We start from the raw sequence: 16,561 nt of genomic DNA on the forward strand, positions 1-16,561 counted from the left end.
GACCCCGTTCTAGTGTCAACAATCAGATCGTTTGGCATTCTGACCGTAACAGTAGTCCAATACACTTTCCCTAAACCCTAAAGCAAGGACCTTATATTTTGTTATTATTTAAGTGATTTCTCTAAGTGTTTGCTAAGGAAGTGTCACGGAAATGCAATTCACTTAGGTGTTTCACTGCAAATACTTTGTTCGAATGAATAAAAGAACTTCAATGCTTATAGGTTTCACTGGTGGAGATGTCTGGGTATTTCATTACAAATACTCAGGTTAAATGAATGAAATAACTTCAGTCCTTTGATCAAGGGTGATAATAAGAGATGAAGAGTCTCTGGTGCAGGTGAGCAGCAAATACGTAGTGCGGCGCAAATCTCCTACCATTGGTTGAGAGCCAAAAGTAGGAGACAGGAATCGGGAATAGATTACGGGGGGGGGGGGGGGGGGGGGGGGGGGATTGGTATCGGTCTCTTCTGAGTTTACAAAACCCGCCGCTGATTTTTTTCAGCTTATAAAAAATATAACAAATAGGTGACATGAATGTGCAACATGCAAATGTTTTATTGGCCGAGCACTATTCAGAGCCTACTAAATAGCATAATGAACAAAAAGAACTCCAATGCTTCAAGGTTTCAGTTATGGAGATGTCGGAATTTCTAGTAATGCACTTAGATTTTTCATTACGAATACTCAGGTTAAATGAATGAAATAACTTCAGTGCTTTGATCAAGGGTGATAATAAGAGATGAAGAGTCTCTGGTGCAGGTGAGCAGCAAAGTTCAAAACCATGCAAGTGAATGTAATACTTTGATTGGGCACTTGGGTGAAGCAGCGTAGCTCAGCTCAATGTAGATAGGTAACTACCTCTGAGTTGGAACTTGAGAGGTCAGAAAAGGAGTCAGTCAGGCATTCCTGCTGAATTCATGGCCATCACTCCCTTCTTTTGACCCTCACAGGGAGGTTTTTGCAATATGGAACTTTTGTCAATTTATAAGTATAATAAATTATTGTGACAAGGAATTATATAGGGTTAGAGATTTGACCTGGCTCACAGAAAAGTATTCTCACAAGAATGATGCAGTTTCACTATCAAGGTTGCAGTTTGAAAAGCGATTTTTTTTTAATGTAATCAGATTCTCACACTTAATTAACAATGTAAAGTTTGCCAGTTACAACAGGATTAGAACTGCAAGTGTGCAATTGGCAACAGGATGTTATAATTTTAGCTTATTTTCAAGTAATGCGATCACTGTAGGGAAAACTGAGCACTTCTTGGCTGTCGGACCAGGCCCAGAGAGGACGATGTCCGGGATGCAGTTCCAGGAAACTGACGTACTGTTGTGGAAGCTCTAAGCGCCACGGCATATTTACGAAGCAGTCACCGACCCACTTTCAGAGGAATTCCTAAACTCGATTAAGCTACAATCGCAGCACCCCCACACCCGCCGTAGACTTTGCACCGCCCTTACGGCGTTGACTCTGGATTCCAGGCCCATATGCTCGCAGCGCGGTGTACCTTCCTAATTCCTTGCTCTATGTCATTCTCATCAAAATCCAAAGTACGCGGTTGGGACCTACCAACGTGCGTTTTGGGCAATTACCCACAATTGACGTTTAGAGAAAATAAATTAAATTAAAACTTCAGAAATTATATTTGAATAAGTGCATGACGACTTACCATTTCTCAATTCACATCTTTTGAGGAAATTTCAACGCACGAAATATTTCTGAAACATAAGACGCTTGTGCCCTCAACATAAGGGCACTTCGACCACAATGAAAGAACTTGACAGTCTGCAGCAGGCTTCTGCCTCCGAGATGGAGGACTCTCAGACTGAGAATTGTGGAATTACAGTAGATGATCGACATCCGAGAGAGTTGATGGAGGTATCCTGCAACATACCATGCGCAAGTGATAGCAAGTCTTTCACGGAAGTAAGCGAGGTTCTAGACAGCACTTCGGAGTTGGGGCTCTCGAATGCCGAACCTGAGAGATTGCTTTCACAGTGTGGTCGCAACGAGCACAAGGGTCAGGGGACAGTGAATCCATGGAAACTTTTGCTTGAGCAAGTGGCCGACGACCTGACGGCCGTGCTAACAATCGCCACAGTGGTGTCGTTCTACGTAAAATCTACGATGTAGGAGGAGTGATTGTAATCAGCACCACCGTTGGGTTTGTAAAGGAGTACAAAGCCGATAAAATCATGGACGCCTTGCGAAATGTGGCGTCGCCGTAGGTGAAGGCCATTTGAGACCGTGCCCAGCAAAGAATCGCCAGTGGAGAAGTAATTCAGATAGATGTGCTGACTTTTGAGGCCTGCTACATTATTCCTGCAGATGGCGAATTGAAAGAGGTCCAGAATCTTGAAGGTGGCGAGGCTTCGCTCACTGGTGAGTCTGTAACTTCGATCGAGTTCGTAGAACTAATTCTGGGCATGGGTGTCTCGAATGGCGATCCCACCAACACGAGGTGCTCCGGCAGGACGGTGTGAAGGGAAGAAGGCGAACAATCGTTGCATCCTCCGAAATGGATTGTTATTCACGAAGTCAAAGAAAGGAAAAAATCCTTCCCTTGAGGTGTAGAAGAAGCTAAGCTTGACGCTACACCAAAACAGACGTGTATCATATCCGCGGACATTTACAGTGACAATTCAAACTATTATTCATGACACCATGTCAAATAAGATGCTCACGAGTGCTAAATCCGCTTCACCGATAGCCGTGACAAGACGTGACCACATCCTCGTACAAGGGAAATGTACATGCAACTTGACTTCGACAGTTCTTTGCTTTAGAAGCAACAACCAGCACCACCTACAAGCCTACTCATTCATATTGATCTAGCCACAACAGCCCACTTTTATTTCAAATTATGAATCAGACCACTTCACAGTCCACTGATGATGATGATGATTATAAAAAATAATGTAGCGAGAAGCGGAAAACCTCACAAAATGCAGTGGCACAAACAACCCAAGTGAAGGGAGTCGTTAAATCAAAACGTCAATGACTAGTGCCTATATCTAAGAGATTAATACAGGCTCCAAACAACCTTGCCACATCCTAAAAACCGTCGCGGATAAGCACTTAGATAGCTCGCTGCTTACGTCTCCAGTGCTCTGTTGACCGAAATACAGGAAGAGGCAAGTCAGATACCTAAGGTGATGTTTCAGTCCCAAACTCTGCAGAAAACACTTTCGGAACCTGTAAACTTCGACGTAGTATTCAAGTTGAATAGTCTAAATTCTGATTCACAGAACGACTGCAAATAAAATTACAAACGAAGAGAAAGTGAAGCGATTGGGTGGTATACCGGTTGTGTGACTCCTCCGTGGAAATCGGGCCAATTTGGATTGAGATGTAAGAACATCTAATGCCCATCCCACGCTTTAGGACACCAAGGTGCATCGGAACTAACCTGTGCACACAGTGCTACGTGCCAAGCGCTTCACATATTTCTACTGCTATCACATTATTCTAGTGAAGACTATCCTGGAAAAAAGAAAAAAAAGAAAAAAAAAAAGAGTAAATATCTCACTGCATCAGCTAGATGCCAATGATGCATAAGCTGTCTCAATTCGACTCATTATCCACGCAACACCCGCCAGCTTTCATGAAAAAGAACCACTTGGTTTACGGGTGTTATCAACATCTCCGCACCTAGTGATGATGTATGCAAACAATCATGTCAAATGATTGCACACCCTTCTTAACCCCAATACCACCATATGCCTTTCTGACTTGAGCTTATCCACCGATCCTTGCTAGTAAGCATCAAGACATGCTTTTCACTTCCATGGCCAGTTCCATAATGTCTCTGATATATGAGCAACCCACTGAGCTCACATGCAAATCATTCACTTCCATGCGAACGAAAGGATGACACTGATTGTGCAGATATTGATGCAGTTGGACTGCCCACTTGTGTATTCCAATCTTCCAGAAGCACCCGAACTGCTTCTTGTGCTGCATTTAAAAACCACTCATCTTCTTGCAACACACTGTATGCAAGCAAGTTAAGCATCAGTGAAAAGATTCAGAAAACGCAGAAACATTGGTGGGTTTCACGGCTGGGGTTTCAACGCTCCATACAATTTTCACTGTTGTTCATTCCGCTCACAAAACCAAGCACTAACCTCCAGAAGCTTGGTTACAATTTTCAGCGCTAGAACCGACGCAGTGAAGTACACTATTCTTCATAACAAATACAGCAGCATTGTCGACCATTAACTGCTTGTAAACGAACAGAATCAAGCATAATAGACACATAACCCAAAAAAATGATGTCGGAGCTGACCTGTGAGGATCACCTCCTGTCGCTGCAAAAGCAGTAACAGCTCGCGCTGTGACATCATTAACCACCTGGCGCATATGTCTTGATGAAAATCGACCATTTATCGCAACCTGAATGACAAACTGCATATCCAGAACAAACTGGACCCACAAAGAAGTAGTAGTGTTACAATCAATGCACCAGAAATGCTCATATCCGATAAGCTAGAGCTGCACAAATAATCCACTAACTGTTTATTGACCGTCTTCACTAACTCTTTAAACCCCACCCTACATCAAACTCCAAATTCCAGTTCCTGCCAGCACTAACAGAGGTTGCGATCCATCGAAAAAAGAAACTTAACATTTGAATAGTTTCGCATGTGCCGTTACTCATGCAAGAGTAAGCGACAAATAAGTAAAAATAGACGGTGACATATAAATAACTCACTTCAAGCATCTCACGAAAGGAAATATGTAAAATCTTACTTGTTGCAAACCAATTGGACCTAGACTAATTTCTCCATCTTCAATGGCATCCCAAAAGTCCTGATCTTCTGATAGACAGATTACTAAGGTTTCAGTAAGTCGCATGAGCAGCACAACAACCACTCTTTCCCTTCCTGAAAGCAAGTCCGCAGCTGTGTGCTGGATTGAGGTCAATTTGTGAAACAAAGCCTGCAAAGTCCACACATTTTATATGTAAGATACAGAGAGGCCGAATAGCATGAAAAAATTCAGCAGCAATCAGAACCGACAAGAGTATCGAAAGAGAAGCCCGCTGGGTTCATGCTACCAGCGAATGAAAACAGACGAGAAGAAAGAAACATGCAACACGGAGAAAACCACGAAGGCAACAGAACTTGCCCGAAAGATAGGAGATGGCATTGGCTCCTGGTGCCAGTTGGGGTTTCCGCCATCATTGTCAAGATTCAAGTAGGTCTCTGGGCTAAGCTGAGAGTCAGGTTCGTCAGAGAAGTATATCAACTCAAGAACATGCTGTCTACAAAGATGATCTCTAAGCCTGTCGACTCCTCGCTGCAGCCTTCGTCGCCAATCCTTGAGCTCAGGTAAGCGATTTGCAGTAGTTCCGAATTGATTTCTTTCTACAATACAAATTGTAAAGATATACTTAGTAAAATACCGCGATTATTTAGGCCAGTGCATATTTGGACAAACATAGTAGGGATTACAAGCGATTACTGAACAAGATCACTGATATTACCTTGATCTCGATCACGTCCTCGACGAGGTGCTGACCGCAAGTCGTCTCTGCTCAGAACAGTCTGCATACCACCTGGAACCAACTTCGACGCAGCCCGAGGTAGAAGCTCATCAGCAAGCGCAGAGGCATTTCCGAGAAGTGCCAATTGTTGACTCTCTGTTGCCGCCGGTCGCACCTGCAACAGTCAACCAGATTTTGAAAAAGAAGCAAGTACACTGGAAAATGCACCAAAACAAAACAAAACAGACTAACCTACCAACTATTAATGAATCTTATATGACATACATAAAAATCAATAGAAACAACCAACAAACACACAGCAAATGAACAAAAACAGCCAGAACTGTTCGCATCTAATGATATGACATGGCATCTCATAATCATCTTCAATAATATTCTAAGTTAGCTTTTCAGGATTATATCCAAGATCATCTCCTGGGAAGACTCCCAATCAATTACGCTCATCTTATACAATGCTCCCATCCGCATAATTGTACATGACACTTGCAACAGATCAAACTTGGATACGCGAAAATGATATATATATATATATATATATATATATGTGTGTGTGTGTGTGGAACTCTGTCAGAATCAACCAATTGAGCATTATTTTCGTGTAAGCAACTAACATTCCCACCTTCCGATCACCTCCATTCTCTGCTCCACCTTCCTCGTCCTCACCGGGACTGGGCACAGCCTTCATTAGCATGTCAACATAGGAGTCAAAAAGCATAGAGAGACCATCTAGGGTAGGACCTCCAAGCTGCATGCTGATTAAGGGCGCAACATCCTCCAAAAAATCCTGTGCAAAACGGAACTCACATATTCAGTCTGAAGAAGACAAATAGTCAAACCCATCAATTCGGAGTTTACAAAATTTATACTACCAAGCGCAACAATACACTTTTTTTGTTTCATTATGACACAGCTAGACAAAAAGCCAGCATTGAGTAAATGAAATCATCAAATAATATACCAAAAAATATTAAATTACAGCATTTATCAATAACAGAAGTGGCCACGAAACTCTACCATGTACAATATTTCAATAGATCAAGCTGGTTAAACTAACCTGCACCATAAAGTTGAAACGATGCGCACTGCTGGACAACTTTAAGTACGACCCATGTCCTGTGCCATAAGAGGACCTCATTCCATATGAGCCGCGCAACATCGCACCTGGATGACTAAGCACCCAATCATCAGCTGCTGCCAATGCAGCAACACTCTCTTCAATCCTAGTCAAGTTGGCTTCCAAAGCTTGCTCTACACTTGGTCTCACGAGTTTGGAGAGGACTGGACAAAGAGCCAATCCTTGGTCCTCCAGTAACTGGCAGTGACCTAGAGCAATCTGTACACATTCAGCAGCAGCTCGTAGACCTCCAGCAGCAGCCGAGGAGGACAGGACATGCCGTTTTACTAAAGAGGCAAAGAGCTCAGTTTCTGAACGAGCCCACAACACTAGCTCTGAAGCATATGCAGGTTCTTCTCCAAATACTGCCACCGAATCTCTTGAAGCCTTCAAAACAGCAAAGCGTTGACAACAGCACAAGTTCACTTCAGAAACTCTCCGATAATCATTGGTGTTTATCACGTTATCAACCAAGTCTATATCAATTTCATGCAAATCAATATGAACAGAATAGACACACAGCAAGAGTATCGTACATCGGTCATTTGTCCATAAACACGCTGCAAACTAGAGAAATACAAATGCAATTGAATAGAAAACGTCAAATCTAAGAAAGAGATCATACCTGAGCGATTCCAGAAAAAACTAGCTGGGAGAGCGCAGCGGTATAAGCCCCACCATAAGATGTCCCACTAGGACGAAGTCCTCTAACATTATGCTGAAGCCTCTTGTGATGAGAATGCAACAAAAGAGTGTGTGCTCGTGTTCCATCACCTAATTTGTCTAAAGCACCTATAGCAGAACGCAACTCTGAACCTCTAAAGAAAGGTTGTTGAATGGCTTCTGCAAGTTGCTCGGCTAATCTGGCTCTTCTCTCAGACAACGCCGCCTGCAACTTGGAAGCTGCAACAGTGCTTATCCCACCTTCGTAGCCAGTTGGCTGAAAGCCCTCTGAAACTAGCATGTCTCCTTCTTCTAAGATCTGTAGAGCTTGGTTTACTTTCCTCTCAGCTAGTAGAACATCGAGAATATCTGGGATATCCTGGGCACGTCTTTCTAACTGCGAAGGTTCTGGTTCATGCTGAGGCAGATCTTTTTCTTTTGCGACTGTACCAGATGAGTCGTTTGAAGTTTTGGAAGTAACACTCTCTGCCAAGCCACGAACAAGTGCTGCCTGGGAATTCAAAAGATTTCTCATGGCAACTAGCTCGCCCTCCAGATCTGAAATCTCACGAGAGGTTCTGGCACATACCGGAACAGAGTGAGGAGACAGATAATCGACAATCTGAAATCGACACTCTGAGGCTGAGGTGAATATAAAATGGGTTATTTCAACGCAGCATTCACTATCGATGTAAGCGCTTTGATATAGAAACATTCAACTTGACAACTGACACGTAACTAAGAGATAAGTCTGTATGCCAAATGGGTGTAATTATTCATCAGAAGCACTTTGAATAGTCAGATTGTATGAGACTCAAAGTCACAAGAGCTCTTGTGATAATGCTGGAAGAACACAACTTTAAGAACGCTTGAAGCTATTCCAAACATTCCAAATGTTCCAGCATGTCTTATCAATGGCTGAGGAATGCATAAAGCACAGCAGTAACTTAGTTCTATGACCTCTTGACCAAAGTACCTCTTTATTTCAGTGGAGTACTACGTATCATAAAATCATAATTCTGAAATCATAAATTTTGACTCGTTTGACGACAACGGATGCTGTCAGGTCATTGGATTCTAAGTATCTCTGACAGGACAGTCCAACTGGAGCATGAGGCTTCACCTGCAGGACCTTGTAAATTAGACGAACTGCAATTCAAACTTAAAAATCGTGGTCTACATTCTCTACGCACCTAATGAATGCCATACAAAGGGAGTATTGAGAAGAGATAGTGCACCTTATAAACGCTGCATAATTAGCGTACACGCTCTTGCGCATTTCTTCCGCAGACGACTTCTTCAAATCAAGCAAATCATCGCACAATTTCCGGATGCCCTGTGAAACAGGAGAGAAGAAAGAAGAGGAAAGTATTAGCAGCCGCAATTGAAAGAATATTTAGTATATTTCAAAGAAAACAGTGGATCCACTGTCACCATTAGATACAGCAGCACAGGGCTCTCACTCCAACATCGTAAAGTCAGGATCCACACAAGACATCAAAAAAGCTCTGTCACACCATTGCAGTAATTTTCAAGCTATCTAGCACTATGGTTGTAGGAATGAGAGCAAACCTTTTCACTCATAGATTGACACTTAGATTGCACATAAGCCTGAGCGTCAAACTCCTCTTTCTCGAACACAGACAATTCACTGCGCAAGTGATTGACGTAACCATTGCTAACGGGGGCTCCAGGGGCAGAACCGTTGCTTCCAACCGATTGAGACACATTTGACTGCACTCCAGCGCCCCGATGTCGAACAGAAGGCTTCACGGAGCCCATCGCTTCAACTGAAGGTCACACTATGCCCTTGTGCCCTATCTGCAAAAAGCAAACTCGACCATGAGCTGCGTAGACAAGAAGTCGAGATCTGCGACGCTGCTACCCTAAATGCTGAAAATCCAAACTACAAGAACTCCGCAATTCAAATTGCTGTGGTTACAAAGCAACATCGTTGCATCTCTAGAAACTGGATCTAGCAAAATGATAACCTAGGCATCCACAAGCCAAATTGCATTCAAAAAAAGCCCCCATTTCTAGGTCCAAATCCCTCAGAGCGTTACAAGATTTGCCAAGTCAAAAAAAAAAAATAATAATAATAATAATAATAAAAAGGGCGCCTATAAACTTCATTCTCCTGCACGCAATGCCCAGTGGAGTACAAGTAAAGAAGCCAGAATAACCTCCAATGTCAAAAACGGACCCTCCGCTAGTACAACCGGGCACCTTTGCCAGACTCACTCGACATACCTGCTTCAAACTTCCCCTTTCTCACTCCAACCCCCGCGAAATTCCGAACGCGACCTCATGTAAAATTCCACCAAGGCATCAATCCGTCCAACCTCCGCATCGTACAACCCCGCAACGCTGACTCCCTCACGTTCTCAAAACACTCCTCCCAATCTGCCAACTCCGAAACCTCACAACAAACCACTCTCGCACCATAAAATCCCCTCTCCAATCTCGATCACCTCTCCCGCACATGCATTCCTCATCAATCCTCCCTCCAACTCACACACAGGCCCTGTCTCCTCCAATCCAGCCGAATGAAACTAGCACGAAGGACCGAAACAAAAACAAATTTTAAAATTACATATATATATATATGAATAACGATACAAAAAGCAGGCAGGCGCAGAGGCGCAAGGAAGACGACGCGAACAAGTCCAAGCCAGGCACGAGAGGCGTGACAACAACAACGTAGGGATGCGCGCAGGAACGGTGTCGTAACGCTACAGCTTCCCATGGATGGACGCCATAGCTGCCCTGCTTGCCTGCCTGCCGAGGTTGTTGCTGTGGATGTTCGTCCTTGTTGCTCGAGTGAGTGGAAAGTTCATAGGGCTGATGCCGAGGAAGACGACGACGACGACGACTTCTACCGGGCCAGCCCCCTTCGTTACCGGCCCCTCGTTGGAGAGAACTTTCATCATCCAGGTGCCCCGCTCCAGCCATCCAGCACAGGCCCCTCTCCCCCTCCCCGAGGCCCTCCCGCCCCTTCGCTTCGACGTACCGACATGCTGTTGCTAATTCCTGCCAAATTAGTCTTCGAACCCATGTGTTCCACATTGTGTGTTTGTTCAATGATTTCGGACTTTAGTAATATAAAATTATTTAGTGTGCCAATCTGGAACCCCTCCCTCCCCCTTTGCATTCATTCACTCCAGGGACATGAACTAGGAGAATGAGAATCACAACGGACGACGCTGTGTGTGGCGAAGTGAGTGCGATGTAAGGTGTCGAATTCGGTGCACCCCTATGCAATAAAACTTTAATGAAGTTCAGTGTATGTATATATATATATGATGTGATAGAAATTAATGGGATTGAGAGTGGTTGTAGTTATTGGGAACAAACAATTTAGAAATTATGTGACAAGCTTTCCATGACTACAAATCATTTTAGATGCCATTTTGTAATACTAAAAGTAAAAATTAAAGTAGAGGAGATGTTGACAGTTTTACTATAAATTTATATTTCGGAAAGGGTTTAATTTTCTATGCAACTATAAATTTTCGGTTTTTGGAATAAAAAAATGTAAAAATACGGATTTTTGAAAAAAAAAGAAAAAAAAAGAAAAAAAAAAAGCAATGGGTATTTTGAGAATAAAGAACAAACAACTTGTTGTTGTAGCTTTTGTTTCTGTTTCTTTGCTTGTTGTTAAAAATTATTATTATTATTATGATGAGTCATCAGATAAAAACATCAATATAAATTTAAACAAAAAGCTTGTAACGTTAAAAGTAAAAAGTATAAGTAGGGACAATATTGAAGCCATATTGAATCTGATTAATTTATCTTTTAGTTTTATTTGCCTTGTGTCATTTGCAGCCATTTAATCTTTTTGCATAACTATTTCAAATATTTTATTTTATCTTAATTTGACTGTTTTTTTACATTTAATATGTAACTTTTAATTATATGTGTCTTGAAGTATAAAATGATATCTTTCTGTAGTATTATCCTGAAAAAGTAACAAAACTAGATTAAAGGTTGTTCTTTTATGGTAACAAAGCAAATTTCCCTGTTGTCTGTAACATATTAGAGTGTTTCATAGAGAAGATGCTACTTTTCTTTAATAATAACACGGATTGATTGATGTATTAATTTATTAATTTCGACAATTAATACCATATTATAAATATAAAATCACATGAGACATTTTGTATGTTTAATAGAACAATTCAAATTTATGTCACATCAAACAACCAATTTATTTTCTAGAAAGGGTACAAACGTTCTAAAATGTTTTTTAAACAACAACATTACTTTATTGTATTGTCCCAGAAGGTACAAATATCAATAACATTATGAAAGTTCTCACATTGTGTTTAAAAATCTAAAAGTTGATGGATGTTAGATGGTCTACTAAAACCAAAGCACAGATTACTGAATTATTTTAGCCAAGTTTGATGTTTACATTTGTCCCTAAATATATATATTGTGTTGTAAAATCATTCCAAATCAAATTGTTTGCTGTTCTATTCAATTTATGAACCTCCAGCCAAATAAGTGAATACTAATTTTTTGTAAGTAAAAAACCAAAAAAAACAGTGTAAGCCTTTTTAAAGAATAATATGGATATATATATATATATATATATACAGTTCAAGCAGTTTTTTTTTTTTTTTTTTCATAAATTGATATATTTTTATTTATATCAATATATAAAAATTAGCAACAATGTTCTTCACATTCATTGTTATGAGTAAAAGCAGATGAACTTATGAGTTCAAATAACCATTTTGTTAAATGTTAATTACTAAGTTAATATTCAGTTAATCTTAATATGAAATACAAGTAAAATATTATAATTTTAGTAAGAAAGTTTTATTTTGAATTTGTGTTCCAAATTTACCTGTTAACAATGTGAATAAAAGAATAAGAAAGAGTTGAATTTACACTATAAATTTTTATAAAGAAAATTGATTTTAGATATATGCAACAAAAGTATTGATAGTATATTAGGAGTGTGTTTTACTTCTTAAGATGATTCTTACAAAAAAAAAAGATTCTTTACTTAAAATCAATAGAAAGTGGACCAAGACATATTAAATTATATTTTTGAAATTTTTCGGCTTATTAGAACATAAATATTATAATACTGATGTAAACTAAACAATGCATCTTAACAATCTAGATTTTTACTTTTATTATTATGTTCCATGGGCCGTCTAGCTTCTATTGAAATTTATTGATTTTATTTTACAGTGTGAAGAAAATTGTTAATACTCATATTAACTGATCCAACAAAATGCACAGTCTCAAAGTTGTATTTTATAAGGATAAAATTCAGCTTGTAAGTTTTTTGGGGGTTTGTCAAAATTCATCAACCATCTCAATTAATTGTAGATTATCAAGTTTAAGTCAAGCTTTGAAACATTTAAAATTTAAGATATATTACTTTATGAAATGGCTTTCTGAAAATTACTTTTTGAAAAACTTGTAGTAAATTTAGTGTTGGATTTGGTATTATTGAAAATAGCAATTTCATATCTAATGATTATCTATAATAAAAGTGTTTCAATGACATTCATATAGAAGAATACTAAATCAACCCACATATGTCTGAAATTGACCTACCTTCGTTCTTATCATAATGGACCATGTCATATATTCCTCATCAATCCAAAGAAGATCACCCTTAGATTGTAATAAAATTACTTTCAGTGTTTATTAAATAAGTTTTGAAGCTAACTTTACATCAAAGCATTGGAGTTGTAATATTCTACCCCCAAAATGAGTTGAAATATCCACAAAGCCCTCAACTAATTGCCAACATTTGTGAATGAGGAAAACAATTCCAAAGATGCAAAATTGAGGAATCATATATGAATATATGACATAATACAAGATGATAAGAGCAAAGAGGGGTCAATTTAAGATTTATTTGAGTTAATTCAATATTACCCTTTCTATATATACATATATATAATTGGTGAATTGTTTTTTGCAATAATATATAATATATTAATCGTATTTAAATAACTGATTTTATATACATTTCTTTTTTTAATATAAGTTGGAAAAAAATCTTAATTATTTGTATCTTGTTGAGTAACATAGGTGTATAAATATTGTTATTGCATGTTTATTTTTTCTTTAGGTTTTTTATAAATGATGAAAAAAAACTGAAGATTTTGCAATAATATTTTAGTTTTAGAAAAATTAGATTAACCTCTAAATATTTGTAATTTTTTTTAATTAATTAGCTTATAAAAATCATGATATTTTTGTTGTATATCTTGAAGGAGATAAGGGTTTCTTTATGACATTTATACAATGCAACATGCAATAAATGTTGCTTATCACATGCATACATGTTATTGGGACTTTTTATAATTTGAATGGTAAAATCTTCCTTTAGTATAATTATCCCTTTCTATTATTATGTACATCTCAAAAAGTTATCTTTGACTTATTTTAAAAAATTATAAGCAATACATAATTTTATTCTGAATTTATATATATATATATATATATATATATATTGCATGAAATTTGATGTTAACAACATTATTAGAGGAGCATAAATAAATCTTTATGTAATATGTATATATTTGGATTTCTCAATGCATCCTATATCACCTCAATGCCATTTTAAAATACCACACAATTGTTATGTTTTTGATTTGACTAAATGTAAAACTATGTGACTTTGATGGGAGCATAATGGTCCACCATGACTCAACTTATCACAATTTAATTTAAATTAATTTAATCTTTTTTTCATTTTTTTCATTTTTGATAGGTTACAGCAAAGATCTGCATGAAAATCTAGAATATTTTTGCAAACTTGCAAGTCAAGGTAGTGTTTAAATTTAGTAACTCGTTGTGTAAACTGTGATTTCTACCAAAAAATATAAACTCGTTGGCAATGTGATGAATGTCTTTGGTAACAAATGAATATTTAAAAGTTGGCCATCAGCTTGTAAATATGATTCAATGATATTTGTGAATTGATCAGATCAATGTGTCTCAATAAGCGCATAACTTTACTTACACAATAGCCACAAATAATATAGATTTGTTTTCAAGAACACTCTCAAAACATTATTGTTATGATTTATGATCTCAAAAAACAAGTATGAAACATTTTTTTAAAAGAAGAAGAAGAAGAAGAAGACTTTGGCTCTTTTTTAAAATAATATTTATGACATTTAGTTGCACTAATAATGGTTGATGGTAAGCTCTTATGGTTGCTTGCACTACAACATCATAGTCCTTGCTCATTTTTCCATGTGGTTTCAAACTTGAATATGTGTTTTTGAAAATTTCAATTGAATTATTTCAAAGTTTTCTTTTCTTTTCTTTTCTTTCCCATAACTTAAAACTCTTAAAACTCAAGAAATGCATCTCATTTCAGCAACTGAAATTTTTGCAAATTTGATACTTCTCATCACAGATGATGATATTTTACTTCTCTTCAGAAGTGTAGTAAAACCCATTGTACATTTAATTGTAGCATGAACAATGTTATATCTCCATACTATATTTGCATGGCCTATTGCTCTATGATTCTTGAATGCACAATTCTAGCAGACTGTGAAAGGGTTTAAATACACATAAATTTATTCTACAATTGTCATTACTATAACAGCAGTCTGAAATGAAAAGAAAGAAAGAAAAAGAAGCAGTTGTTAAATAAGAAAGTATGGATTAGAATTATGATTTCAAACATATATTTTTCCTGTAGAAAAACTAAGTTTTCATGTCCATAGCCCTTGTTTTGCTGCACAGTAATTTTATCAAGGAAAAATTCATACACATAACAAGTCAAAGAGTCAATATTTTTGTCGAGCTTGAACATGATGTCAATACTCTTTTTTTGTTTTAAATTCCCACAGTATTTTTCAAAGGTGCTAGATCTATGAATAGAACATTGACTGCTACATCATGTAAGTGCTTAAAACCTTGTTTTGCAAGTGTCACAATCCACACCTTAATTTAAGATTATGCTCGCACTTTTGCAACTCAATAGAATTGACATGACAAAGAAAGTGCCTTTACTCAAAGTTATTTCTACGAATTTTGATTATTTTAGTTTAAATAAATAACAAATGGAAGAATAAGTCTTCTTGCACCTTTTCTGTACATTTTAGTAACATTGGCCTTACTTCAACATTATTGAGATTTTATTGTAGAAAAAGAATCTTTTACTTTGTCTTTCATCCAAGCCTCTTTTCAATTATAATTGGTTAGCAACTTCTTGAGCAAAATTCATTTTCCCAGCTATTCGAAAACCAAACCATTGTTTCAGTTCAACTTAGTATAACGTAATACTTAGGATTCTTAATGCATTTAAAAAATACTCAACTAGAATAAAAACCCACTTTGTGATTTGCAATTTTGAAATAATACACACCATCCTCTTTTTCTGTTTGTGGAACTGATTTGGACCTCATGAATAATCGGTTTCTTTTGTTACATTTTTCTCTAAACATGGTTTTAATATATCTATATTTGCATTTCGGTTCACAGAAAATGTATTCTTCTACAGAAGGTAATAGTTAGTCTTTCATAAACATGTTTAAAAAAAATGGAGACATCTATACTTCAAAAACCACAAAGTGGATTCTGCAAGGTTTAGCAATATTCTTTGACTGTGCAGTATTACCTTGTTTCTATTTTCCAATTGAGTTGTGAAGAATTTGCTTGCATCAAAATCTCAAATGGGTGATTTGGAACCAGATTAAAAAAAATATCCAAAGAAAAAGCTCACTATGAGATTTAAATTTAGTTTGAGTCTTAATGTGCCATGAGATAAGCTCTATTCTGCAAGTAAACCTCTTTAAGGGTTATATTCATTTTTTCAAAAAATCTCAAAGCACATGATTACTCACAAATATCACTATTAGTTTTTAATTGAATAATTAAACAGATTAACTCATTAAATTTATTTGATTAAGCTATATATACATGTATAATTTTGACATGTAAAATTGACCATGTTGAAGCAAAAACATATAAACAATATATAATATTGATAAACTTTATGAAATTTAATGCATAACAAAAAATTGAAGTGGGATTTGACTTCTTATCAATATAATTAAATTTTTAGTTTATTTATATATGTTTTTAGATGTATCTTATCCATACAGATAACATAATATAATAATATAACTTACTACTATAATATTGGTTTTAGATATTACAAATTTAAGCTATACTTTGGAACAATGAATCTAATTGAGTACAATTCTATGTAGTTATTAAGCTACAAATTAATTTATCATTTTATATTTTTATGTCTTTATTTTATAATTAAAAAA

The 16,561-nt window shown here is 37.1% G+C and overlaps 2 protein-coding genes and 1 long non-coding RNA gene across 10 annotated transcripts; 2 read left to right on the forward strand and 1 right to left on the reverse strand.

Moving 5' to 3' along the window:
- The first annotated feature begins 12 nt into the window (after window positions 1-12).
- Window positions 13-3,304, forward strand: LOC141045777 (sodium/potassium exporting P-type ATPase 1-like). Of its 7 annotated transcripts, none has more exons than XM_073536270.2 (3): window positions 13-850; window positions 1,049-1,119; window positions 1,283-3,304. In XM_073536270.2, exon 3 carries the CDS (start codon window positions 1,771-1,773, stop codon window positions 2,134-2,136), a length of 366 nt encoding a protein of 121 aa, XP_073392371.1. In that variant the 5' UTR covers window positions 13-850; window positions 1,049-1,119; window positions 1,283-1,770; the 3' UTR covers window positions 2,137-3,304. The 7 variants fall into 7 exon arrangements, with proteins under 7 accessions (XP_073392371.1, XP_073392372.1, XP_073392375.1 ...); XM_073536271.2 differs by having other exon boundaries at window positions 1,076-1,119; XM_073536274.2 differs by having other exon boundaries at window positions 1,096-1,119.
- Window positions 2,830-10,080, reverse strand: LOC112286801 (exocyst complex component EXO84B). Of its 2 annotated transcripts, XM_090252858.1 has the most exons (11): window positions 9,540-10,080; window positions 8,862-9,110; window positions 8,528-8,625; window positions 7,252-7,867; window positions 6,567-7,013; window positions 6,132-6,296; window positions 5,492-5,666; window positions 5,134-5,372; window positions 4,756-4,944; window positions 4,292-4,428; window positions 2,830-3,995 (listed from the first exon to the last, which is right to left on the reverse strand). In XM_090252858.1, the coding sequence occupies exons 2-11, from the start codon at window positions 9,069-9,071 to the stop codon at window positions 3,848-3,850; spliced, it is 2,424 nt and encodes an 807-aa protein (XP_090108984.1). In that variant the 5' UTR covers window positions 9,072-9,110; window positions 9,540-10,080; the 3' UTR covers window positions 2,830-3,847. The 2 variants fall into 2 exon arrangements, with proteins under 2 accessions (XP_090108984.1, XP_073392367.2); XM_073536266.2 differs by lacking the exons at window positions 2,830-3,995; window positions 4,292-4,428; window positions 4,756-4,944 and having other exon boundaries at window positions 5,044-5,372; window positions 9,473-10,080.
- A 1,445-nt stretch (window positions 10,081-11,525) lies between these two features.
- On the forward strand, window positions 11,526-15,397 carry LOC141045801 (uncharacterized). Its single transcript, XR_016504646.1, has 2 exons — window positions 11,526-14,471; window positions 14,692-15,397. It is a non-coding gene; the product is annotated as an uncharacterized LOC141045801 (long non-coding RNA).
- Window positions 15,398-16,561: the final 1,164 nt, after the last annotated feature.

Source organism: Physcomitrium patens, chromosome 9 (genome assembly GCF_059467195.1).
Source record: "Physcomitrium patens ecotype Gransden chromosome 9, ASM5946719v1, whole genome shotgun sequence".
In the NCBI taxonomy this organism is placed as follows: Eukaryota; Viridiplantae; Streptophyta; class Bryopsida; order Funariales; family Funariaceae; genus Physcomitrium; species Physcomitrium patens.